The 27752-nt window shown below is 36.6% G+C and overlaps 2 protein-coding genes across 2 annotated transcripts; one reads left to right on the forward strand and one right to left on the reverse strand.

Annotated features, from left to right (window-relative positions):
- The first annotated feature begins 13060 nt into the window (after window positions 1–13060).
- On the forward strand, window positions 13061–15957 carry f3b (coagulation factor III, tissue factor b). The gene is made up of 6 exons (XM_084410203.1): window positions 13061–13255; window positions 13553–13676; window positions 13857–14050; window positions 14172–14350; window positions 14465–14630; window positions 15577–15957. Exons 1-6 carry the CDS (start codon window positions 13186–13188, stop codon window positions 15708–15710), a joined length of 867 nt encoding a protein of 288 aa, XP_084266329.1. The 5' UTR covers window positions 13061–13185; the 3' UTR covers window positions 15711–15957.
- A 325-nt stretch (window positions 15958–16282) lies between these two features.
- On the reverse strand, window positions 16283–27731 carry abcd3b (ATP-binding cassette, sub-family D (ALD), member 3b). Its single transcript, XM_084410202.1, has 23 exons — window positions 27338–27731; window positions 27092–27128; window positions 26874–26972; window positions 26671–26759; window positions 26277–26346; window positions 25854–25951; window positions 25047–25170; window positions 24893–24949; window positions 23454–23596; window positions 23290–23359; window positions 23131–23200; window positions 22627–22724; window positions 22351–22442; window positions 22113–22204; window positions 20271–20340; window positions 20019–20082; window positions 19830–19907; window positions 19666–19731; window positions 19492–19581; window positions 18329–18448; window positions 17731–17835; window positions 17460–17516; window positions 16283–17344 (listed from the first exon to the last, which is right to left on the reverse strand). Exons 1-23 carry the CDS (start codon window positions 27442–27444, stop codon window positions 17267–17269), a joined length of 1974 nt encoding a protein of 657 aa, XP_084266328.1. The 5' UTR covers window positions 27445–27731; the 3' UTR covers window positions 16283–17266.
- Between the last annotated feature and the right edge of the window lie 21 nt (window positions 27732–27752).

A 27752-nucleotide genomic window follows, 5' to 3' on the forward strand; every position in this document is an offset into this window, starting at 1 on the left:
TGTCCAATCATTTGCTCTTTAAAATGAGAATGATCCTCCCCCAATACCGCCCACAAACGACTAGCAATTAGCTAATTATGGTTCATGATTGTGATGTAACTAAAGCTTGTATAGAAGTTTGGTCACACTTTAGATTAGGGTCCAATTCTCACTATTAACCAACTATTAACTATGACTTTTCTTTTGCCTTAATAAACTCATAATTACTGCTTATGAATAGTAATGTAGTTGTTGAGTTTAGGTATTGGGTAGGATTAAGGGATGTAGAATATGGTCATAGAGAATAAGGCATTAACGTGCTTTATAAGTACTAATAAAAAGCTAATAACCTAGTAATATGCTTGCTAAGCAACTAGTTAATAGTGAGAATTGGACCATAAATTAAAGTGTTCCAAAAAGTTTCTTTCACAAACTTAAAAAAAAAAAAAAAAAAAATCAGCACGGCAAAGTGCTTGTCAAGTGATATCATTTAAGTGACGAGAAAAGTGGAAATAGAGAAATATTATTTGTTTTAAAAACTCAAGTGGGAATCATTTTGGGAATCTGCAGAGACACCTGCTGACTAGTCGCAGAAATACACCCTCTCGAGTGTCCTGCCCTAGACTCATTACAGATAAACAAATCCTCAGAGCTCCGCACTTCAGGCCGTGAATATTCCAAAATGAACCATCTAAGTGTTATGATTATCATCTCTGTTTAACAACGACAACGTACCATTAAAATAACCGTATCAGTTGGTAAGAGACATGGCACCTGGATGAGCGTATAGCCTACATAACAACCAGAAGGTGGCACTCACATAGCAATATAAAAAGAGGCTCTTTGAAAGATTTAAGCGTAACTCAAAAGGCTAACCATGTTTTGCTCACGGGATGGTTTCCAGTTGTTCAGGAAGAGTAGAAGCCACTTATAACATTAAACTTATCAGTAAAGCCAGCACAAAACTGCTGATAACTGTGAGAGTAATCAGTCATGAACATTCCAGCCAAAAAGGGATTTCATCACTTCAGAATGAGAAAACACAGCGAGCACATCTGCTCTGCACAATACCAGCTCTGTTCAGTGAGTGCAGAGTGAACCACAGCATGTGGATCATGTGTGTAGTCAAAGCTAGCTTGGAATGAAATCTTTTGTAAATCTAGTTCAAGTGCAGATGATGTCTATACCAACTTTGAAAGATATGCCAGAGTGCGAATTACCCCACCATAATTGGGGGGTACTGCTCCTTCACTTCTTCTATGACCATCATGGTCCACTACCATATCAATCCCCACCGTGATCGCCAAGTGCAACATGTGTTGTGCAACACACATAGTCTAAACATGCGACAAACTAATAATCAGTAGGCTACAGAATATCTCATTGTTATTATATATCCAAAAGAGAACTGTTTTGATCAACTCCCAAAAGTTAAGTGCACTGAAATACCACTCTAATTACTAGTAAAAGTAATATCTTTACAAGAAGCCTATTGCCTATTTCAGGGTTTTTCCTGGCTCAAAATGAGGCGGAGGTGGTAAAATCATAATAATATATTTTAATAATAAGCTAATTTATTTCATTTATATTTCATTAATTAACTTAAGCTTTTTGTCTCAATGATTATAGAATTCTGAAAATATTAACTGTTTTAGGCCTACTATAATATTATAGTATTATTTATTTCAATAATATTATTGTAGCCTATTATTTATTTATTTAGTCATATTTATCAAATAACAGTTATTGAGTTTTGTTTGTTCATGTGTAAAACATAGGCCTACATAGATTCAGTGTGCAGGTGTTACAGATGCTATTCAATCTCTCCATATTTCAGTGTCAGACAGGAAGAATTGAACAATTTGCAATGCAACAAACTTTTATTAAACATGCAATTTATAACTTGTTGCAACTGTCCCCAACCCTATCAGCCATGACAGAACATCATACGCCTGCTAGACACACTGACTTTGACACATGCTAACCATGTCACTTAGAAGTCAACAAAACAATAATTCAAACTAAGTAAGTTTTGATTAATTCATACAAAATTTCAGGACAGTATTACAAAAATATATCTCATGAAAATTTTTACTTTCACACCTCCAAAACAAGTTTTGTTCAATAAATGCAGCAGCAGATGTTGAATATGTCTACTGTCTTTTTGGTGGGGGGAGGGTCTAACTGTGCATGTGCGGTGTGAGTGTCATCACCCTAGCTTGTTTCTGATTGGAGAAAAATGACATGTTGCAACCATCCCCTGTTGCAACTGTCCCCGGTCTCCCTACTCCCTTCAAGCTTAAATTGTCAATTACATCATTGTTTGAAAACACTCAGAATTTTTTTTTGTACCTTTATAAAGGGCATTTTCCCCTAATTTTATTAAATGTATGCTCCATCTTTCATTTCAAATTCTTAAATTTGATAAATATATTCAATTAAAATAATTAGACACTAGGCTGTTACCAATCAAATTAAATAATTTACATTGAAAAATTATAACTGTATTAAATTCGATTTTTTAAATATTTTTGAATACACAAATAAGGAATGTTGAAAAGAATGATACTTTATGAAACTAGCGTTTTGTCATTTAACGTTGACACTTGCTTGAGAAGTTGAAGTCGTTCTCTATCTCCGTTGCTTCTAGCCACGGTGGTTAAAAATGGTACGGTCCACAATAGGGGTGTCTGAAATCGCTTTACATTAAAATGTTCCTACAGTGAAAATAGGAGTTGACTTGTAGCCTATTGTAACTGTAATTATATTTTTTCACAATATCAGAAAAATTATCCGACCCCCCCAAAACTGATATTTCTGTCCCTTTGGGGGGTATAGTACCCCCCAGTACCCCCTGTAATTCGAACTATGCAAACTTTTAATCTCACCTAAAACAAAGTGAGTTATTATAGCAGATTGTCCAAGCTGCTTTTTCCATGCTATGAAAGCGAATGGAGACCACATCTGTAAAGCAAGATTTTATGATACTTTATAGTGATATTTTAGCTTGACTCCACCATCCACTTTCATTGCATCTCAGCAGCTAGAAGTCCTGCTATAAATGTCTAATAAAGTTTTCATATTTAATTCTTTTGTGACGCGCTTTATCACATGAATTGGTTATGAGACGCAGTAGTGTGAAGTCTGGAAAAACCCAATGCCCTCATAATATATAAATGCTAGTTCCTTGAACCCGGTGCGAAAGCATATTCCGTCGCATATATTTGTGTTTCCTTAATAATCTAAAAAAATTGTTTTACCATTTCAAAGGAAAGAGGAAGTGGAACATTGTACTTAAGCATCAGCACTTGTAACTTTATTAATGAGGGCTATAGACTTGCTTACCAAACTCTGCGTGACGTGAAAAATCATACCTAGGGTCACAAGGAAGTGACCAAGTGAAGTGATAAAATTCATACATTTACATTACTTATTGCAAACCGCATGACATCCTCTTTACGGTAACAATGTGCATTGGTAATCAATGAGTGTTTTTATTTCAGCACATTGATTCATCTGAATGTTGATAATGATGGAGACCAGAGTTCCTCGGTCAGCAGGAATGCTAAGGTGTCAGTGTTAGTGTGTATGTTTGAACTTTCTGTTTGTGTTTTGATTTGTTCCTGTTTGCCTTTGTTCTTTTCCCGCCACTCCTTTGTTTCTATGGTTACCGTCATCATCAGTTCAGTACCACCTGTTTAGTCCTCATCGTCATCTGTCTCACCTGTGTTGTGTTAATCAATGTAATCTGTCAGTCCTGGTCCGATCTCCGTCCTATTAAGTGTGTGTGATCCTTCTGCCTGTCTGTACCTGTTTGTGTTATATTGTCAGTAAAAGTTTCCATTGGAAGTTTTGATTCTCTCTCGTCTTCTTCTGCCTGCACCACACAGTGACGTGAGGAATGTGGAGGTTGCGCCGGACAGTGTTCATCAGTGACTCCCATCTCATGACAGCTGTTGCGTAACCATACTGAGGATAATTAGCAGGTTCAGAGATAATACAGAAAAATCAAGTGAAAAGGCAAAGTTTTCTTTACCCTTGCATGTTCCTTTCCTATTAAAAGAACAGTCCCTCGAGTGAATGGATCATAGCGTTAGTAAAATGGGAACGATTCCCAGCCTGCAGGGGTGGGATCGATCCACATGAGAGCATGGGAAACTCAGAAAGGGACTTTCTTAGACTGCAATATTTTGTATAATTGTTTTTATCAATCTAGCCAGGACATACAGTCCTACAAAAAGTTGCATGTTAAATATAAATGAAAAGAGTTCCCCAAATTTTTAACTCAAATCAGTGTATATTTTCATTTCCAATTTGTTGGAGGCTTACTGGAACCACACATTACATGGGTGAACAAAATGTGATAGAAAAATGTGAGATTATTACAGTTTTTCTTGATTGCTTAAACACTATAGCCAGGCTTTTGAACTAAAAGGAAGGTGAAGGGCAAGGAAGACAAGTCTCGGATGAAATTCGTGCCACTCTAGTTGCCCTAGGTATGACCATGAGGGAGGCTGGGCTCGTAACGAGTAAGGCCAAATTTGAGTCGCTTCAACGTCGCCTCGATCATAACAACCTTCCGGGAGAAAAACAGGTACAGTAGATGTACTTCAGACTGCTCTCTACTGTAACTTTTGAGTGCAGTACACTGTGCTCTTACAACACGTACATGGAAAAAGAAATGCATCAAATTGCCTCACATACCGATAGTTTTCTGAATGCTTCCATTTTTTAAAAAGGATGTGCAATAGCGGTAATGTGTTACCGTTACAGTAATCAGTACTTCTATTTTTCTACACAGAGATGATGAAATGGAAGAAGTCTGTCAACTATATCAGTTGATGCAAGACAGCGGGGAACAGGCATGCAAGTGGATTTTACCCGCGCTGCCTGGCTAGGTGTGTGTGTGTGTGTGTGTTGTACTGTGTAGTACATGAATGAATAAAAATGTGCCAATGTATCCATTGGTTGTGTCTTACCACAAGCAACATAAATTATCAGTTTTGGAAATGTTGTTTTGAATTTATTGCACCAGTGTGTAAGACTATGTTGTAGTGTGTGACGTCTGAGGGCAAAGTTTGGTTTTTCAGCAAGAGTGAATGGTTTTGAGTGTAGAGCTTCATTTTGACCAGAAAATAGGATGTTTGGGGAATTGGGTGAGACGTTATGGATTTGTGTTTACTGTTTTGAGAATATGAGGCATATTTTCAAGAAATGTGTTTAAGCAATCGAGAAAAACTGTAATAAAGAAGGGTGTGGAGCTGAGTTGGGTGTAGAGCTGAATGATTGTTGATAATGCCAGTAAGTATTTGTAGAGAATGATAAAAAAAAAAAAAAAAAATTCTGCAAGGATTGATTTTAAGACTCCTTAGTGCCCATTGGCAGAGAGTTTAACCAGAAAGTTATATCTATCTATCTATCTATCTATCTATCTATCTATCTATCTATCTATCTATCTATCTATCTATCTATCTATCTATCTATCTATCTATCTATCTATCTATCTATCTGTCTATCTGTCTGTCTGTCTGTCTGTCTGTCTGTCTGTCTATCTATCCGTTCGTCTATCTATCTATCTATCTATCTATCTATCTATCTATCTATCTATCTGTCTGTCTGTCTGTCTGTCTGTCTGTCTGTCTGTCTGTCTGTCTGTCTGTCTGTCTGTCTGTCTGTCTGTCTGTCTGTCTGTCTGTCTGTCTGTCTATCTGTCTGTCTGTTTATCTATCTATCTATCTGTTCATCTATCTGTCTGTCTGTCTATCTATCTATCTATCTGTCTGTCTATCTATCTATCTATCTATCTATCTGTTCGTCTATCTATCTATCTATCTATCCGTCCGTCCGTCCGTCCATCTATCTGTCTGTCTGACTGTTTATCTATCTATCTATCTGTCTATCTATCTATCCGTCCGTCCGTCCGTCCGTCCATCTTTCCACCATCCATCCAACCAACCACCCATTTCTTCATTCCTCCATCCATCTTTCAGTCTTTCTATTCATCCATCCATCTCCATCCATCTTTCAGTCTTTCCATCATGCATCCATTCCTCCATCCATCTTTCAGTCTTTCTATTCATCCATCCATCTCCATCCATCTTTCAGTCTTTCCATCATGCATCCATTCCTCCATCCATCCATCTTTCAGTCTTTCCATCATACTTCCATCCATTTATCTTAATTACAGTGCTGCATTCAGTTCCGCAAACTGGAATTTTGTTTTTTGCTCGATTTTGGAATTTAAAGGCATTCTCAATTCAATTCTGAATGGGCACAAAACCGTAAAGACTCTTACCACGTTTTATCATGCAATGGACTGCTAAATGACGTAGAGAGACACTCACCAGCCGGCTGTATCCATATCCAGAGGAAAACTGAGAACAGAATGGTACTGTTGACAGGAATGATCAGTAATATCCTGGAGCCAGAAGAGGACAGGCTCACTGTCTCTGAATTTGAACTAATGCTCTGGCCACGTGTTCCCTGTTTCCTGTTATCCTAAAGGGAGACCTGCTACAGTCACTATATGACTACTCAACCTGTAACAATGGTCTGAACCAGGGATGGAGATCCTTTAGCCTGATCATTATACTTGTGTGAGTGGTGATAGCGTGTTTATACTGGATAAGAGGCCGACTTGTTGGAGTCTGGGAGAGATCTGGGATTAAATGTCCTCCCTCCACTGTTAAATTCCTCTACATAGAGTGTTTAGCAGGCCTGTCTCCTGGGGTGGGGTTGGGAGTGGGGGGGTCAGCGGGTGTCTGAGAATGTTCTATTGAGCCGTCTGTTGAGACAAAGCGTGAAATGATACAATAGAAATCGAGCTCTAGTTATTTTTTAGTCAGTATAGGAGTAGACTCTGTGGCTCAACCTCCTGAGGCAGTCAAAAGGACACAGCCGAAGGACAAGCAGAGGAGGGTTGAGGAACTTACAGCTCTAAATATAGCGTTTAGTCAGACCTTCATTTGACCTGTCATCACCACAGGCTTGATTAGATACATTCTGAAGACACGTAGAAGACACCTCTCTGATTGTGACAAGTTACCAAGGTGTCAGTCAAGAGACTCCCTTCGGAAGTACCTTCGGAACTTTGCAAACACCCTATACATATTGACCTGGGTGTTACTGTGTTGACCTTTGTGTTCTTTCTAGGTTATTGTACTCTTTATTACTAATTCTGATATGCAAATTAAACACAGCTGTAAAGTAGAAAGTACCTTAAGAATTTTCTGAAATATGTATTGCTCTCAGAATGAACTCCCCCACATGCATTTTTTCACAGCCAGTTGCTGGCAAAATTCCAAATTCTAACACACTAAAATGTTTCATTTCTATTTTTATTCAAGAATGTTCTCTTTCTGCACAATGAAAGACTCATTTTTTAAACCTGAGTTTAGGCCATTTTTGCTGTCCTGCCAAAGGCTTTACCTTTAATCTCATCAGAGCACAATATCCCCCCCCCCCCCCCCCCCCCCCCCCAAAGGCTTCAGTTTTGTCACAAGACTTCGAGTAAACTCTGGGTGTGACGTAACATCGGCCTTTTTGAGAAGTGGTTCTCCTCTAGTCTGTTTTAACAGTAAAAAGATACACTACGCAGTATATTTTTCCATAATTTTGAAAAAATATACAAGTGGTACTTTAGTCTGGAAAACTTTTCACTGTGTTGCATATGCAGTTGCTAGGGTATTCTGAATGTTTGATAGGGCATTGGGTGTTTTGGGTGGTTGCGGTCTAAAAAAAAATAAAAAAAACCTGTAGATGTGGCTCAAGCCCTTGCTTTAGTATAAATCTGTTGGATCTAAGCAGTGTGGTATGAAACACTCGCATCTATACTGTAGATATGCTGATGTTGATTCAAACTGCACTGTTGTAGAAGCACGTCACACTCTTAAGAGTTCCATATAAGGCTCATGACCATAAATAGAATTCAGACGGCCAATGGAGGCTGGTATTCTTACTCCTTACAAATAATTGAGACCATACTTTGAGGACGGTAAAGTCATGGAAATTGTACACCACACGTCTGCCACACTTGTACATTATTGCGTCTCCGGGAACGGAAAAACTGTTTGAACGAATTTTCAAATACAGATTTTGAAGATGTCTTGCTTATTGTACTCTCAACCTAAACCTTTAAGTATTTAAGTAAAATCTTATTATGTTATATAGATGTAATGTAAATGTAATGTAGATGTAAATAGATTAAAACCATTCAACTCATCAATTGGTCATAAAAATGATCCAAATTAGTATGAAATATTATAAGTATTTAAAGTAATTATGATGATTATAAGGGCATTAAAAATAGACTGCCGAAATCTCTCACGCGAAGAAACATTTTGGACATAAATATTGCTTTAGAGAGAGTCCAAAATAAGTCTGCTATTAGTAGCAGCTGTAAAAACAAGAATCCAGTACAATCATGAGGGAATTACAGTAATTTTTTGCAAACATTATTTTTTCAGACTGATTGTTGTTCGTTTTAGTGTCTCACCCATCCAACCAGTCAGAAGCAATGCTTCACCACAGTGCCCTCTGTCATCACAGTTGAATTTCATAATATTTTCTTTCGGTTTGATGAATTTGATTATTGCCTCCAGTACCTTTTTAATGTGGTATCAGACAAATTGTTAAGCAACCTATTAAAAGGAACTGCTATTTCCATTATGCAAACAGTGTAACAGACATCCGCCATAGTTGCCTCATTAGCATAGTAGCCTCATAGTTGGCAACATAGTTCCTATCTATTCCATTGAAATCAGATTATATTAATCTAGATTAAAATGATTAATCAGCAAGGTAGGTTCATTACTACCAAACAACGACCACCTCAGAGTCATGCTTTACCTCTTAGTACCAAAGATTAAGTTTAGATTCAAGAAAATTACATATAAAAATTACCTTTAAGTATAAACATGAGATATTTTGCGACACCAACCACTTCCAGTTTACAGAAAAACCACTTTTATTAGGTTTCTTGATGCAACAATTAAGTAACTGAGGAAAAAAAACCTTGATCACGCATGTGGCGAGATATTTTCTAGCAGAGTCATTGCTGTGACAAATTGACGGTTATGAAACTGAAAGCTTGTTGAGCTTGATGATGTCAACTGGCAACTTATGGGAAAATGTTAACTTCAGTTTGTGTATTGTTACATTTCCTGGCTTTAGTTCACCAATATTAAGCCCATTATTTGCCATGTTCAGCCCCAAATCTGATTTACAATAATTTATCATCTCAAATTATGGCATTACTTCATGAAAGTTTATCCCACGCTATTTAGACTGTCTGACCAATGTCTCGGTGCCTGACTGTCAACTAGGTTACCTCAATCTCATGCTACATGTCACGCTGCATGCATGACTGGACTTCCACTTAAATTTGAATTAAACAGTCACAGGATGCAAATTCCAATATTACTCAAACAGTTTAAAGTATTTCAGATGTTTACCACTAAATAAACAAAGTGACATTGCAAATGCACATTCTAATAAACACTTGAATTCAGGTCACCGAACGTAACCTTCTTTCAATATAAACAAACAAACAAAAAAACAATCCTGAGAATCCTTAGCAGTGAGTTTATCTTTGCAGCCTCATACTAATCAGAGCTTAAAGTCACTATGAAATTAGAATTGATAATTTTTTATTGCAGTGTTTATTATGAATGATTTATCCATGTACATCATTATTTTTGTAAAATTCATGTGCCCTTTTAATCTTTAATCAAAATAACTTCCCCTCCCTTCAGTGCCGTCTCTTCTCTGATGATGTGTTTACTGGCGCGAGGGCGGGACAACCTGTCACTCACATGACATCAACCAATAGCAAACCATTATCATCCAATCAATCAAGCCCCGTCCCCATCAAGTGTTTTCCTGTTCTGGAAGCCATTTCATTTACATTTATGCATTTGGCAGACGCTTTTATCCAAAAGCAACTTATATTGCATTCAGGGGCGTAGCCAGGACATTATTTCTGGGGGGGCCAGCTTGGGCCAGTCTTTTATTTGGGGTGGCACTTGATTGTCAAAAACTACTATTTTAAAACTCACTCAGAGTAGCGGTTTTCCCGCGGCTCGTCAGGCCATAAACAATGGATTGAACTTCCTTACTAATAATGTCTTATTGACAGGGGCGGAGCTACGTGGTTGCCGGGGGGGCCACGGCCACCACTGGTCAAGGCTCTGGGAGGGGGAAAATAAATTTAATTTAAAGAAAAAAACCCTCCTGAGTTTAAATAAATACTCATAAATAAATACTCGACCCCCGCCGAGTGAACAGGAGGGCGCGAGGGGCGGATTCGCTTTCTGTACGTAAGAAAAAGCTTAGATTTCACCACTGAGCCACAGGGGAAGATACATCATTTTACCGTTAGAGTGAATATAGAAGAGAGCGTCATATTTTGTGTCAGCGTTTGTTTGTAGGTGTGCATGCTTTGTTTATAACAGACTAAAACACTCTATTTCCACCTTTCGCCGATGAGTGACGCAGATTTGAAAACTCACTCAGCAAACAAACAAAAAGACAATTATGAAAAATAAATTGAATATTGCACTTAAAATGCCATGGTTTACATAAATAAATTATCGCCTAAAAATGACAATTCATATTGTGTCTTTCTGTCATTTGCACTAAAAAATCCCCGTCTCATGTTAAGGTCCCTAACCCCTCACATAATCATGACACATCGCACTCGCACATTATCTAAGCCAGTGGTTCTCAAAGTGTGGTACCGTGTGTGGTACTAGGCTATTCTAGTACGTTACTAGTTACTAGTGGTAACGTTACGCAGAGGAAACACTGAATTTCGATCTCACCGGTGTGAGTAGAACGTGATCAACTGCTAAATTCAAACTGTGCTTTTTTTCCCCAACTAACGTGATCATTATAAAGGCGATTCAATGCTTTAGCTAACAAATTTGTGAATATTTTGAATAAAAAAAATAAATAAAAGCAGATCATCAGTAGGCCTATGTATTGAGTGGTTGTGGTTGATTGTGGTCGTGTGACGACACGTCACCATGGAAACAAAGTCAAGTGATACGATCTATAACTGTCGCCTTGAAAAGCTTACGCTTGGGAGCAGCTGATTTTTTTAAACTTAACTAAGTGTGTGAAAAGGTTAAATATAAATGAATGTTAGGTGGATTATTAAATTATGAAAAGTTCAAAACTGCTATTGTGGCTTCAATCTGGCAAGAAAAGTTTGGATCAGGAGGAGAATGTTTCAAATACAAGAACTGAAGAGGATGAAAGTGAACCAAGCACTAGTGCTGCTAACAACACAACAGTGGCAACTTTGAAAGCGCCGGTGAAGGCAGTGAGAAATTATTAACCTTTTCACACACTTAGTTAAGTTAAAAAAAATCAGCTGCTCCCAAGCGTAAGCTTTTCAAGGCGACCGTTATATCGTATCACTTTGTTTCCATGGTGACGTGTCGTCACACGACCACAATCAACCACTGATCTGCTTTTATTTATTTATTTTTATTCAAAATATTCACAAATTTGTTAGCTAAAGCATTGAATCGCCTTTATAATGATCACGTTAGTTGGGGAAAAAAAGCACAGTTTGAATTTAGCAGTTGATCACGTTCTACTCACACCGGTGAGATCGAAATTCAGTGTTTCCTCTGCGTAACGTTACCACTAGTAACTAGTACTAGAATAGCCTAGTACCACAATTTGCCTTGCAAGTTACACATTTACATTCTTATCAGTTCTTGCTTTCTCTGGGAATCAAACCCATGACCTTAACATTGCCAGCGCCAATGCTCTACTGTTTGAGCTACAGGAAAGTTTCATTTGAAAAATAGGATAGAAATTACAACTTCCATTTCATGCCAACTTTAATCAGTGATATACATTATCACAGAGTGAAATGCCATATTGGTTTGCTTCTAAATCCTTTGTGCTGAATAAAGCCTGTCTTATTAAGATTAAGAAGCAGAGGTTTATAAAGCTCTTTGCTGTAGCCAGAAAAGATCTCATCATCTGCCATCTATTTCCTCTGAAGGATAAATTAATTGTTTGCTAATCTTTCCCTTAATACACATGAGTGAATTAACATCAAAACCATTAACAACAAAATCCATCAAATAGGGCAGTTTTGCTGCATTTTTATCTCCTTACCTACAGTAAGCTTGAAAATGAAATGTTTTGAAAAGAAGGTTAATACAATTTATTTGGGATTTTGATCAGTAAGGAAGGTACAGCCAAGTTGGTTTTCCCAGCAGTCGGGCAGTCCGTCTAAGCAGCTTATGAGGGAAGAAAGGGGCCGCCAGCAAATATTTTGTCCTTGGTCTTGTAAATTCAAGTAACAGTGTTGACACAAAATCAAATATTTATTGGGGTTGACTAGAAGTTGTTTTCTCATAGACATATGTGATAACCTGAAGTCAAGCCAAGGCCAACAGAACTTTGGTTACTTACAAATCTTCCTCAGTTGGTATGATGTTCTTTGCCACAGAGTTACTTCAGACTTTATCTTTCCTGGATGGCACACACGAGTGGAAATTCTCACTAAAAAGAAAAGCCTTTTTGAGAAGATCTGCTTAGGGAAATTATTCTTTGCATAGTGCAGATCTATAAATAGGCCTATACAAAGTATTTTCACTTCCCATAGTAAGATCATATTAAGAATCACATTTATTCATTTATTTATTTGATTTATTTTAGACTACAACTGAAAATACATTTCAAATAAATCTGTTTGGGTGATTGTTAGCTAAACACAACTAAACTGAATTAAGATTGTAATCTTAATTCACCTGCACAGCACGGTCTAAAAGCAGTTAAAACAACACAGAAATGTGCAATGACTAACTGACCTGATGATCTAGCAAAGAACTAGCCTACATTCAGACGTCTATTAGCGTTCGTCAAAAAAAGTTCTAAAGACGTGCTTGGATTTTGGATTATCTTCATGAAACCGGTACCCGGATAACCGGATAACCATATATGGTTATACGGCCCGCGTTACGATGGATGCCCAGCCAGTGACAAAACCCCAAAGTTAAGAAAGGGGCGGAGCTACATTCGTGACTCATGACGAGTCTCCTCTGTGGCTGGCAGCAGCGCCAGAGCTGGGAGTTCTCACCCACACTATAAAAACGGCTCATTAGTGGAAGATTTGATTGAACAACGCTCCTCGGAGGGATACATTGAATTAAATATTTTACGCCTAAATTGCTATCACTAACGATGGAGAGCATGACTGTAATATTTTCGGCACTTTTTCTTGCCTGGCTTACTCTCGTAAACGGATCCCCAGGTAAGAAATCTTGGTTTTATGAATGTTTAATAAAAAAATAAATAATCAACAACTGTAAACGAATACAAATATAAATTGTTTACTTGTACTGTTTACTAGTATGGCAGTCTGTAGTAGGCTAGTAATATTGTACAGTACAGCATGCATGGCGCAGAGTATTCTAGCCTAACGTTATATCTGTGAACTTCAGATGAGTGGTTTTGTTGTATCTCAAGGTTTGGTTGTAATGGAAACCAGAGAAAGCTGAATGATGTTTCATGATGTATTGTTCTGACTGATGTTCTTTGTCTCATTTAGCATCAGTGCAAGTGGGCAAGCTTCCCAAAGCCAAAAATGTGTTGTGGTCATCTTACAATTTCAAAACAATCCTATCATGGGGACCTAAACCTGTCAATTACACATATACAGTTGAATTCTCAAGGCAAGTACACAAATATCTTATTTAGCCAGCATGCCTTTGCTTTGGTGTTTCTCTTTATTGTTCATATTAATATTATTTTGTGATCAACATTCAACACAAAATTATAAAAATCTGTACACTGTACACATGATCGAAACCCTATGGCAGGTGATCCTAACCAACATGTTTTTTTCTCTTCAGAGCTGGTAAGGACAAACTTAGAAACCCTAACTGCATCAGAACCACTGAGACCGAGTGCGACCTGACCAATGGATTGGACATAATAAGGGGTTGTTATACCGCTGAAGTGCTCTCAGAGTCCCTGCCGGGGATGACTTCTGACCATGTGGAGGCTCCATTCACCAGGTCGAAGACATTCTGCCCTTATAATGACAGTGAGTGTCCAACCATGCATTCCAGAATATGCTAGAGTTCAAAAATATTACTTCATTCATCGAAATTCAACAAATATTGATTTAAAGCAGTTGTTCTAATAATTTTGATCTGTTCTTGTAGCTTTAATTGGAAGACCTAAGTTCACGTTGACGATGAGTGAGGACAAAAAGATTGTGCTGATCATACACGACCCCATCACAGCTCGGTACGAAAATGGCAAATCTCTGAACATCCGTGACATCTTTAAGAAACATCTCAAGTATAAGATTACGTACAACAAGGCTGGAAGCACGGGAAAAGTGAGTGTCGGCACGTTTACCAGCCAAAGATACTATTAAAGATTTCATGCCATGCGTTTCTTATTTAAATGCCCTCCGACTTTGCAATTCTCACGTTGTTTTGTTTGTTTACAGAAAATTGAAACTGTGAATGAGAGCAGAGCAGATTTTCGGCTAGATGAGGGTCAGAGTTACTGCTTCAGCGTGGCTGCATATATCCCTTCCCGTAAAAGAGACAAGATGTTAGGAGAGTGGAGCCTCCCCAAGTGCTCGCCACAGGAGCACAAGACCTTTTTTGAGGGTAAGTTTTACCAAGACTTCACAATTTTGCCTTACTGACATTTACGGGGATGTTGCATTCATTTGAGAGACAGAGGAAGGCGACAAAGGGGCATCCACGTATTCTAAACGATTCAAGTTTTGCTCAAAGATTTAGTTGTCTAGAATTCCTGTGTTTTGGAAAACAGGAAGGTTGTTAAGCATGAAGAGGCCAGCTCAGGGTCAGCTACCAGAGTAGAGGAGGGAGGGTGATGCACTCTGCCATTACTCACTCAGAAACTGACCAGGGAAAGACTGCTGTGCTCAACCGACTTCATTTAGTTGGGTGGGACTAAATTAAATATTGGGACTATTGGGATATAAAATCTATATATATTTCTTAAATTCGGAAATAAAATCTATATATTTCTTAAATTCATTAAATAAAAAAATAAAAAAAAGATTTTTCCAAACCTGGAGTTTCCAAACACAATAATTCAAGGTTGATGATGTGTTTATCTATTAATTCATCAAAAAAATGAATTCATGATTAGATTTAAAAAAAAAAAAAAAAAAAAAAAAAAAATATTATATATATATATATATATATATATATATATATATATTATAAAGTCATTAAATTGAAAGTTTTGTTGAAATTGGTATTTAAAAAAAAAACCAAACCATTGAAACTAACAATACAAATAGTTGATTTCTATGAACTTGCGTTTAAACAAATACTTTTTTTTTGTTTTTTAAGTTCCTTTTCCTTAACGTGGACACTTATTTATCACTGAACCTTTATACAAACTAGCACAGAACCGTTACATGAACTGGATTTGAGCAATAACTTAAATTGTGTGTCAGATTGGCATTTAAAATGGCCATATTGCAAAGCTTTCCACTATGATTCATTAAAACAAATTATAGACTGTTGTAATGATACAATGAATGAATTTCCTCTTTTTTTTTTTTTTCTTTCTTCATAGAGTATGAACCTGCTGTGATTGGAGGAGGAGCGGTTATTATACTGGCTTTTGTAATTGCTGTAATAGTTCTGATTGTGGTGTGCTGTAAACGAGCACAAAGACAAAAAATGATGGCCAAGGAAACCATAGTTTAGAGGAATCCACCATTTCTGCTGATCAAGTCATGAACGGGACGCACAGCTGGACTGTAACCATTTTTGCGCTGGGAGGGACCGGTGTGTGCATAGCACTGGACTGGTTTCTATGAAACTAACTCTACATGATATGTTATACATATCAGACTTGCTTTTATTTTATTTTTATGAACGAATAGAACAGTGTATTAGTTTATTAAACTGCCATATTTATTGTTTTCTTTAGAAATACATGGGTATTAGCTGCTCTGTGTGTGTGTGTGTATATATATATATATATAGATTTATATCTAGAGGGAAAATATTTAATGTGCGTAAAGTATTTTTTTTTAAATGTTAACTGATACTTGGAACTTTAAATAAATTATTCATGTTATAAGTTTTTATTTATTTTTTTAAGAGGTAGCAAAACTAAACTCCAGGATTTAGTGGCATCATTGAGTTATGCTGTGTAATGACTTGTGTAAAAGGAGTTGCACAATCAAAAATGAGGAAGAATGGAGCAGCATATGCTCTTTCCATGATTCTCTTTCAGTGATTCCTTTTTTCTTTTTCCATTTTTGCTTAAAAAAAAAAAAAAATCCCCATTAACTACAAAAAAAAAACTTATTCAGATTGTGAAACACAATTTGAGATTTAAAAGGATTTCAAAAGGAACAAAACTTCCAAATAACAAGGAAAGCTTGTGCAATGCTATCTGACAATTAAATGGAAAGGAGACGCTTAATATTCTTGCATTCTCGTCTCAGTAGCTCACCCTTGTGGTCAGCTACAGTAAGTTTTGTAAGAAAAAGTTGTCTTTTTTTTCTACTAATGACTTTGACCTGAAACAAGAAATAAAGGGAAATGCAAACAATTGTGCATAATGTGAATGTCAAAACCAAAAAGTATAAAAACCACAACAAAAAAAACTTGTACGAAACAATGTGGGATTAAAATGAATTCTTTTTAAATAATCACAGATTTCATTGTATGTTTTGTAATTCAGTAAAACATGTCTGTAAGGCACTATGTATACACATGTATAAATATCCAATAGGTTCTCAAACATATATTATTAAGCTTCATTATATCTTAAAATTAATTTTCCATCAAATAAAATTCAGAAAGACAGCTCATTACACTTAAATAATACAAGTTTCCATGGTGTTATGATGAACTCATTATTGTACAAGTGGCATGCAACCGTGTTATTTCCAAACATAAATCAAGTACCAACAACAAATATCACTACTTTTATATTACAAATGCTCGATTTTTAAAAGGATATCAAACCCAGTTTTATTCCTCATCACAGATAACCTCTCCCTGAGAGATCTTTATCCACAGAGTTACAATCCTTTCCCTCAGACGAAGAAAAGCAGTTATATTTAACATCTTATAATATAAAGACAACTCCAGAATATTGCTTCAGATCCACTCATAACACGAGCAGAGCAAATATCTGCGTAAAACCATTCTTGCAGAAGTTTTCACAAGCAATAATTTACCTGAAAAAAAAACTTTGTGAATGATTTACGCAAGGATTTGCTCATGAATAAGGCCCAATGTTATTATTATGATCCAAACTCCACCGTTTCCTTTGTGATGGATTTAAACTCGTAGTTTCCTCTTCCATCCATCTGCAAGTAATACTGTAGAAAAGAGAAACAATGAGTTAAGACTTCACCGCACATTACTTTTTCAGTGTTAGTACTTTCATCATGAAGTTGGCAGTATTCATAAGAAAACGGAAAGGCAAGATTGTACCTTGTGGTGCTTCCATAGTGATTTCCTATGGGAGACTGTGAACAGTGTGATGCCAACCTAAAGGAGAAAACAGATGATTCCAGCTGAGCTCAGGGAGACAGATGTTCCTGAAGCAAACTCCCACAGGAGCAACAAATACATTCCTGACTTCCTCAATTTGTCACAGAAAATGAGCATGGTGGGGTGACCGCTTGCTGGCCCACTGTACATAACTTCTCCCCCCCCAAACATTTTTGCATTCATTGTGAATAAGAAGATGACACCTGACTACCTTTCGACAGTGGCTGTAGATGAAGTCCTCCACATCAACGCTTACAGCACTGGTGCACTCATCCAGAATAGCAAACTGGGGCTTGTGGTAGAACAGACGAGCCATCTGTGCAATTCAATATAGAGTTAAGTTCCTCATGAGGTTCCTTAAGATATGAACATTTGGGCTTTCTGATCGTATACAGGCCACATTAATATCTGTCTCTGTCTCACCCTAAAGAGAGTGAGGTTTCAGGTTTAAAGTCACCATGATATCAAAATTGAAAATTATTTATATTTCACAGATTCTTTTTTTATGCATGTGTCCTCATAATCTTAAATCAAAATAACTTCCCCTCCCTCTTGCAGCAACATATCATCTCTTCTCTTCTCTGATGATGTGTTTACTGGCGTGAGGGCGGGACAACCTGTCACTCACACATGACATTAGAGCAATAGCAAACCACAACCATCCAATCTATTCCCGATGGACAAAAATCTAGTCCCGCCCAACATTTTTTTGAATATACGTCACAATAAGGAAGAAAAGAGAAAAGACTATGGCAACTTCCATTTCATGCCGACTTTAAAAAATAGATAACGCAAGAATTAGAGCTTACAGCCATCCTCTGCTTTTCTCCGCCACTGAGGACATCCATCCAGTCCTGCACACTCTCCCAGCTGCCCTCTCGGTCCAGGATATGTCCCAGCTGGACATTGTCCAGATATTCCTTAAGCACCTGACCACAATTACACAATATATAATAACAGTAACACTATAGTTTACTATTCAAGCACATTACTTAAAGGAACAGTTCACCCAATGATTACAATTTTCCTCAATATTTATTCACTCAAAACTTTTTTCCTTCAGTGAGACATTTAGCAGACTGTCTAAATTCATTGTTCTGTTTCATAAAACCAAAGTTGACTGTCAAGCTCCAAAAAGAACATCATAAAAATAGTCTATATGATTTTTGCACTATATTCTAAGTCTTTCTGAATTCATATGATAGCGTTGTTTGAGAAGCAAACTTAAAATACAAGTTACATGCACACATTTTATGCTGCTTTCTGTACTTTTTGGAGCTTCAATCAACATGTGGGTGAATAAATAATGACAGAACTTTCATTTTTAAGTACGTTTTAAAGTGATAGTTCACCCAAAAATCTAAACTCTAAACACAAATGAAAACTTTTTACACTACAAAAAGTTAATAAGGAGATTGTAAAAGTAGTCTATATGAATCGAGCAGTTTAAGTCTTCTGAAGACACGATCGTTTTATATGATGAATAGATTTAATGTATAAACAACTGATCAACGCACATACCTAGAGCACATCAAACATGGTCAACAGGAGTTCAAATGAGAACAAACCTCATTGGTTCTCACACGTCAAGCAAGTACATTTGAGCTTCCGTTCTCTATGTTTGTGCATTGTTCATCAATGTTTATATGTGAATAAAAGTAAATACAATTTGTTCATCATATAAAGCGATCAACTCTCTTCTGAGGACTTGGATTAAACCGTTTGATTTATATGGATTTCTTTTGTCATCTTTTTTCTTTTATAATCTCTTTAAAGCAACAACGTTTTGATGGAATGGACCTTCAGTGGAGGGTAAAAATATCTTCATTTGTGTTTTGAATATAAACAAAAGTCTTATGGATTTTGAACAACATCAGGGTGAGTTAATGATGACAGAATTTTCATTTATGGGTGAACTATCCCTTTATCACATAACATCTAATTTTGCTGTCCATTTGATTCTAAAACTCACCCGATCAGATGTTCCTTTCTTCTTTTGGTCTTCATGTGTGTCAGGATAAATCACCTGATCTCGGAGGGAACCCAGTGTCATGTAGGGCCTCTGAAGAAAAATACAAACAAATTAACCTGGAAAATGTAAAGGAGAACATTTTCACATTTAACCTGCTGGCATGAAAATGCCCACCTGAGGAACATAGAAGAGCTTCCCTCTCTCTGGTTTTGTGAGCTGTCCTCCATACAAAGGCCACAGCTTGGGAAGCAAAGAAAGACAATGTTAGTTAACAACAACAGCAAAAAAAACACTGAGGTTTATAAAGACACATAATTCTGCTGAAGAACAGCTCTAACCTCTCCCAGCACCCTGAAGAGGGAACTTTTCCCACAGCCGTTGGGCCCACAGACCAACACATTTGTCCCAGATGACACCTTAATGTAAGGAGGGAAGATGGTAATTACCAAAAACAGATTGCAAAACCCTGTTATACAATCTGAACAACACATTTAGACTAAAAAACATTTTATTTATGGAGCAGTAACCTCAAAAGACAAGTCACGGATGAGAATGTCTCCATTGGGCGTCGCTAAAGGTATGTGTTCAAACCTGTGGATGAAAGGATACAGCTCAACTTGAAACACTAATGATATGCTGGTCGGACACGACGTCTACATTCAGAAAAATAAACAAATAGGTCTTTGGTACTGAGGATTACACAAATGCATAAATGCTAAGTACCGGTAGCTAACTATGACGGCTTGACTGATGTGTTGTTTAGTTTGTACGTAACTTACTTGATAATGTTGTCTGCGATGATGATTTCACCTCTCCCAGGGATAAGAGGGATTTTCTCTACTGCTGCATCTGTCAATTTTTTTAATATATATATAAAATTCAAGCCAATATATATATATATATATATACAGTGCTATGCATAAGTTTAGACACCCATACTAAAGTTGACTAAAAAGAGGAATAAAAAATCATCTTTTGGAAACTGAACTTAATGCCTTAATTTAAAAAAATAGGAAAAATCCAACCTTTAAGGACACCAATTTTCTTTGTGAATGAATAATGCATCGTAAATAAATAAATGTTCTTCCTTAAAATACAGGGTGCATAAGTTTGGACACCCCTATGTTAAATTCCCATAGAGGCAGGCAGATTTTTATTTTTAAAGGCCAGTTACTTCATGGATCCAGGATACTATGCATCCTGATAAAGTTCCCTTGGCCTTTGGAATTAAAATAGCCCCACATCATCACATAGCCTTCACCATACCTAGAGATTGGCATGGTTTTATTTCAGTTAGCCTAATAGCTAGTTTGATTTGCATTGAGAGATGATCTTATGGAAAGTACCCCATGCCAATCTCTAGGTATGGTGAAGGCTATGTGATGATGTGGGGCTATTTTAATTCCAAAGGCCAAGGGAACTTTATCAGGATGCATAGTATCCTAAACAAAAAATTTAAAAAAATACTTAAAAATAAAAATCTGCCTGCCTCTATGGGAATTTAACATAGGGGTGTCCAAACTTATGCACTCTGTATTTTAAGGAAGAACATTTATTTATTTACGATACATTATTCATTCACAAAGAAAATTGGTGTCTTTAAAGGTTGGATTTTTCCTATTTTTTTTAAATTAAGGCATTAAGTTCAATTTCCAAAAGATGATTTTTTATTCCTCTTTTTAGTCAACTTTAGTATGGGTGTCTAAACTTATGCATAGCACTGTATATATATATATATATATATATATATATATATATACATACATACATACACACATACACACACACACACACACACACACACACCAAGGCTGCATTTATTTGATTAAAAATACAAAACACCCCCAGTAATATTGTGAAATATTATTACACATTAAAAATAATTTGAAGTGCAGTTTTCAGTGTCACATGATCTTTCAGAAATCATTCTAATATGATGATTTGCTGCTCAAGAAACGTTTATTATTATTATCATCATCAATGTTGAAAACAGTTTCAGTTACAGGATTCTTACAGGATTGAATAGAAAGTTCAAAAGAACAGCATTTATCTGAAATAGAAAGCTTTTGTAACATTATGGGGGGGTTTACTTAAGTTTTACTTACTTTACTTACTTTTTTAAGTAAAAAATCTTACATACTTTTATTCAGCAAGGATGCATTAAATTGATCAAAAGTTACAGTAAAGACATTTATAATGTTACAAAATATTATATTTCAAAATAAATAAAATAGAACTTTCTATTCATGAAAGAATCCTGAAAAACAAATTGTACATAACTGTTTTCAACATTGATAATATTAATGAATGTTTTTTGAGCATCAAATCAGCATATTAGAATGATTTCTGAAGGATCATGTGACACTGAAGACTGGAGTAATGATGCTGAAAATTCAGCTTTGCATCACAGGAATAAATGACATTTTACAATTTCAAAATAGAAATTTTACATTTTTATAATATTTCACAATATTACCGTTTTACTCTATTGTTTTTATCAAATAATGCAAATTAGCATTTGAACAGTATTATTAGTTTACAATTCATTGAGACATCTCTATGTCACAAATTCATAAAATGCTTCAAACAAAACAAAAAACACAATGCACAATGATCCAGACCTTTGATTTGCTGTGTAATCATGGTTCGTTCATATCTGCCTGAATTCAGCTCCTTAAGGACATCCTGAATTTCTGTGATTCGTGCAGTGAACCTAATAAAAGGATTCAGATTCCACACAAACACACTTATACTCGAGCAGATAAAAGACAGATGGTAAGTGAGCACTGGCAAGTGTAGAGATGATGGATGGCATGAGGACCAAGCAATGAATGAATGTATTGGAGGCAGAGCACTCACCCGGACAGTCTGGTCATCTCTCTGCCCGCCAGGACGATCCTTCCCAGGGCCTGTGCCAAACTTATTAACATCCGCCCACTCTGGTAGTAGTCCTGCAGCGGAAAACAAACACAGAAGAACTTCTATCTTCTGTGCAAACATTTAACTAAGGAAATCCTTATTGACCCAATAAAGCAATTTTCCAAAGACAATTCAATCTGGAGAGATCAAAGGTCAGTAATTACAAGCAATATATTATCTGGATTTCTTTGTCTGTCTGTGTTCATTCATACTCACTTCCAGTCGCTCAGCGTATGAGCTGTTCAGATGCCGTTGGTTTGTGAGGTCCAGGAACGACCGACTGATAACCAGGTAGCCCACCACCATGGCTATGTCTAGAGAATCATCAGAAAATGTGTCTCCCATGAAAGATTCTTTACATTTATCTCAATAATCCTTTCACACTAGGGCCTGTATTCAAAATACTCTAGGTAAGTCTACTTTTAAAGTCAGCATTGCCATTTTCAGCCTATTTTACTTTCATAATGTGACATATTTCCAAGTGAAACATTTTCAAAAAGAAAAAGGATCCAGACCTGAATTTGACTTTGATGACTATCATATACTACATCAATTACATTTGGATTGAGGTTTAGAAATAAATTATTTGAACACATTAATTGCTCACAATAAGAAACATGCATTAAACAGTTCAAAGGGCCAAATTTGATCCATGTTGACCTTGTTGAAGTTTAATTTGGATTCTGCTGCCACCTTCAGTAGTAGGCTATTTCTGCTTACATTTGGCTATGATGCTGTCCACGACGCCCATTGAGAAACGAAAGTGTATGAAGCGATTCAAGTGGTCGACCTAAATAAACAAGAAGTCTGATTGAAAGATTCACTAACAATGTGTATGGATTAGATAACGGATATCAAAGCTATTTTTATTTTCCTCACCAGTTTCTGAAAGGATCCAATAATGGTTTGCTTTTCTCTCCTGTTGCCGTTGTAGAACGCGATCTCCTCACTGAAATAATATGGAGAAATCATGCGTTTTTCTTCAAAAAATACCTCAGGAGACAAACAGCCAGACAAAGAGATGGAGGCCCATGGATACATACCTGTTAGTGATGAGACGAGAGTTGACATATCTGTACTCCCCCTCATACTTCTGCTCGGTTATGGTCATCTTGCCGATCGGCCTGCGCAGCCTGGTCAGGATCAGACCGGAGAACAACAGATAGCTCAGCAAACAAGCAGGGCCCTAGAGAGGAGCAGGAAGATGCTTCAAACACCGTGGGGACTGAGGCACTAAATTAGTAATGAATTACACCTAACACTGTTTACCGGCTAAGTCATTAATTACCGTAATTTAAACATTTAAAAATAAAGTAAGGGATTACTCTTAATTTTTCTGCAATTTAATTGCAGTTACTTCTGTTATAATTGCATGAAATACTGTAAAGACTATAGAAAAATTGTGTATAAAACCATAGCGGAATTAAAATCATATTTTAACGTCTAGTGTTAAAATGTATGCTTTAAATGTAACTTTCTTCCTTTAAATACTAAGAATAATTTATGCAATTTTATATTATTTATTTGGATGTTTTATTTTCATGTCTATCCTTGTATCCTTGGTTGAGTCTAATATGGGATTTAGGAAATAAATAGAATGCAATACTTTTTAGAGAGAGTAATTAGAACAGTAATCTAAAGCCCTATTCGGATGGGACTAGTTTTCTAAACGAAGTTTGAGGTACAATTCTTATCACTCGATGTCTGTGATTTCACATACCGATTCGACTAACATCTCCGTGTTTATTACAGAGGTGGGAGTGTGTGTTTTCTAGACGTGGGCATTCCAGAAGGTCATGTGCGTATATGTATATGTATATATGTATGACGTATATGTCTAAAGTTATTATTTATTTATTTAATTTTAATTTATTTGAAAACCCTATTTAAGTAAACTTCACGAGTTTATAGAAGTGGCTGTTTATAATAAACCCACATAAGTGAGCAGCGAAATCTAGACAAGCATCTTACTCTTACCTGACACTGATATTAAAATGGGAAATCTTCGCAGTTTTTTTGCGATTTGGCTCTATTTATTAATTTTATAATCTTATTTTTTCATCGAATACCATCCATATTGAAATGAAAGCATGCTGAACTGAAGATTGGTGTGCAAACGGTAGCTCAGGTAGGTTAAAAAACACACGAGGAGAAGCGCTAGGATAATACAACATCAGCAATCACAGACATTCGCATTAAGACGCCATTAGCATTACCTGAGATCATTTTTCCAGAAGGTAAAATTCACCGTAATCTTTACTGACATTGTCCGTAATGATTACAGAGATTGCACATTCGGACGGGACTAAAATCACTGAGAAGCCCTGGTAATAATTACTTTACCCCACCCCAATAATTACAAAATCCCATCCGAATATGGCTTAATATAATGTTGAAGATGTAATTATTAGCTAGTAATGAATTACTTTTTTAGAGTACCTTACACAACACTGCTGGTAAATTATTCAAAACTGACACTTACAAGAGAACCAATGGCTGTGTTGAGTTTGCAGATGTAGATCAATATGTCTAGTAGAGGCTGGAGGAAAAAGAAAAAGAAGTCTCAAACTGAAGACATCTTAATATATGGTTCAGAATGACCAAGCTGTAACAGAGTGAGTGTTGCTCTGTGTTACCTTGCTGACATTGGAATAGAGGTCCACCACACTGTTACAGAACTTCTCCACATCTTGGGTTATTAGCTGGTCTGGGTTGGCAATGCGGTTGTCTAAGTTGCCAATCTGATAGTATGTGAACCCCCTATTGTAAGATATAGTGTTGTAAAACATACAGCAGTGCTTTTCTAGTGAAGACTTACACTTATAATATTGCGTTACTCTCCCCAAAACTTAAAGGTATAGCGGAGGATTTTCCCGAATTTTAGAAAAGAACCGCCTTCTCCACTTTTTGAAAAAATGCACATGCGCAACACTCTACCTGCTCCCGAGAGGGAACGCCTATTAAACGTGTGCACGAGAGAGCATGCACGAGCTAATCATAGCTTACATTAACTTTTACTAGCAGTGATTTCTCCAAATAGCATGCCAAACTTTACCTGTCAAGTAGAAACTTCGCGACTGAGGCATCAGTGGGAAGCCCAACCTGTGTTTTGAGCGCACGCCGTCGTGTGAATCGTGTGCACGAGCACGTACGACGGCCTTACGTATACATATCGCCAGAATGATTGACACTTAGGAGGACCAATAGTCTTGATGATCCACCCGGAAAAAGAAAATCCTCCGCTATACCTTTAAGTTACTTTTTAGGAAAGTGAAACTGAATTTAGAATGGCACAACCGTGCTTTCTGTATTTGACTGCATAAGGGAAAAAATGCAAATAGAGTTAACTAAAAATGGATATGAACAGAAAATGGACAGAATAGAAATATGATAAGGCTGGATTCAATTTAAGCATCATTCACCAGTTGACGAATATAACTTACGTCAGGTAGTCATTGTAAAGTTGATTGGTCAGCCTTACTCTGAAGCACAGCTTCAGTTGGTCGAGTCCCAGCTTTAAGAAGTTATTCACTAGAGATATCTGATGAGTCACACAAAAAAGACATAAAAACATTTTTTTATTTTATAAATCTGTATATGATATACATAGTCAAAGAAAAAACAACAGGTACTAGAATATGTAAATACATTACCTTATTATATATGCTAACTACATTTAAATAACATTTTATAGAACAAAGGATCAATGTTATGATCCCTTTATTAAAAATAGCTTAAAAATATTTAATACTGAATTAAACATTATATTATCATATACATTTATATAAATAATGGCTTGTCAAGCTAATCTGAACACAGTTAAAATTGGACAAAGTTTAAAATTGTGCAAAGTTTAGTCCACTTACAAAAGGCATGACTGTGATAAAGTTGACCAAGTATCTTTTGAAAGCAGTTGTCGAGCGTCCAATAATTGCACTGCAAACCACACACACACACATATTGAATAACAGTCATTGTGTGCGTGTATTCGGTACACATTACAAGAAAAACAGGACAGACAGCATTTAAGTGATCAGGCATGTTCCACTGGCAACGGAACCCAGATGTAGTCATACCACTGAGAAACGCACTGGACTACAAATACAACAAATATAGGAAAAACAATCAAAATCATTATTCAAGATCAGATGAGATAAATCTAAAAAAACATCCCCTAATGTTAAGGAATAATGGGATATTGTGATCTTGCAGCTAATACGGCATGTGGAAAATGTGATCAAAGCTCTAAAATTTTCATACCTCTCAATCATGGTCCCATTACGGATCACCCAGACATCGCAGTAGGTTCTGGCAATGAGCATCGCAGCAATCAGAAGCAAATATCCTGACTAGGATAGAAAACAAGCAATAATGCAGCAGTAGCCTATATAAAAAAGTATTTTACCTAGACCACACAGCCAGTGGAAACAAAAAATAAATACATAATAGAAAAAAATACTTACCTCTTTGCAAAAGGTCTCTGGCAGCAGGATTTTCATGATATGACAAATGCGCCTAAAGAAAACCTTGTCCACAGCAGCCTTGTCTGTCTTTCTATCCTTCTGAAAAAAAAAAAAAAAAGTATATCTATATATACACACACACACACACACACACACACAACAAACTCCGATCTTAGATAAAGAATACTACTTAGATTTAGACTAAGGAATATACTTACATCATTGTCCAACAGTGGTTTTGATGCCCCTTTCTCTCTATAAATGAACACGTGGGTAAAGCATGAGAAATCAACAAGCCTTAAAGTAAATCACCTAAAATGTCAATGTAACTCAATGTAACTTCAAGGCATATTAACCTCTGAATAAATGAATGCGTCCCATGTCAATGATGTTTCAATGTCGAAGAGGTTATATCGGACACCGGGTAAATAAATGGCAACAGGCAAAAGAAGCAATGATCTTACCCATTAGTTTCCGAAGATAGTCGTTGTTTAATTACGTACACTGCGAACAGCACAGCACCTGCGATGGAGAAATTGCCGGCTGTCAGATGCTTACTAACAGCCGCCATGTTCACTATAAAAACCAATCAGGAAGCGACGGCGGCAAGGAAGGACCCACGCAGTGGATTTCCTCCTGTGTTTTTTCACAGCACGACTGTTAACCGAGAGCTTCTATAGGTCTACACATGCCTAAGAACACACATACGCACATCTTAGAATTATCACACACATGCACACACATGCACACACAAACACGGATATGTAGGCTAATAGTGAAACGTTCAGCCGCAAGGTGTCGGCAGAATCACGTCATTCTCCATAGGCGCAGTCATTTCTTTTGCTACATTTTTGGTACGTACGGTTTTTGTTTTAGAAA

Source organism: Rutilus rutilus (genome assembly GCF_951802725.1).
Source record: "Rutilus rutilus genome assembly, chromosome: 6".
NCBI lineage: Eukaryota > Metazoa > Chordata > Actinopteri > Cypriniformes > Leuciscidae > Rutilus > Rutilus rutilus.

Bases quoted from the DNA above. Each gene is read 5' to 3' on its own strand.
- f3b (XM_084410203.1), top strand. From the start codon at position 13,186: ATGGAGAGCATGACTGTAATATTTTCGGCACTTTTTCTTGCCTGGCTT. The intron at 13,677-13,856 runs GCAAGTACACAA...TTTTCTCTTCAG, and splicing joins TATACAGTTGAATTCTCAAG to AGCTGGTAAGGACAAACTTA. The intron at 14,051-14,171 runs GTGAGTGTCCAA...CTGTTCTTGTAG, and splicing joins ATTCTGCCCTTATAATGACA to CTTTAATTGGAAGACCTAAG.
- abcd3b (XM_084410202.1), bottom strand. From the start codon at position 27,444: ATGGCGGCTGTTAGTAAGCATCTGACAGCCGGCAATTTCTCCATCGCA. The intron at 27,129-27,337 runs GTAAGATCATTG...GTTCATTTATAG, and splicing joins CTATCTTCGGAAACTAATGG to AGAGAAAGGGGCATCAAAAC. The intron at 24,950-25,046 runs GTAACACAGAGC...TTTTTCCTCCAG, and splicing joins TCTATTCCAATGTCAGCAAG to CCTCTACTAGACATATTGAT.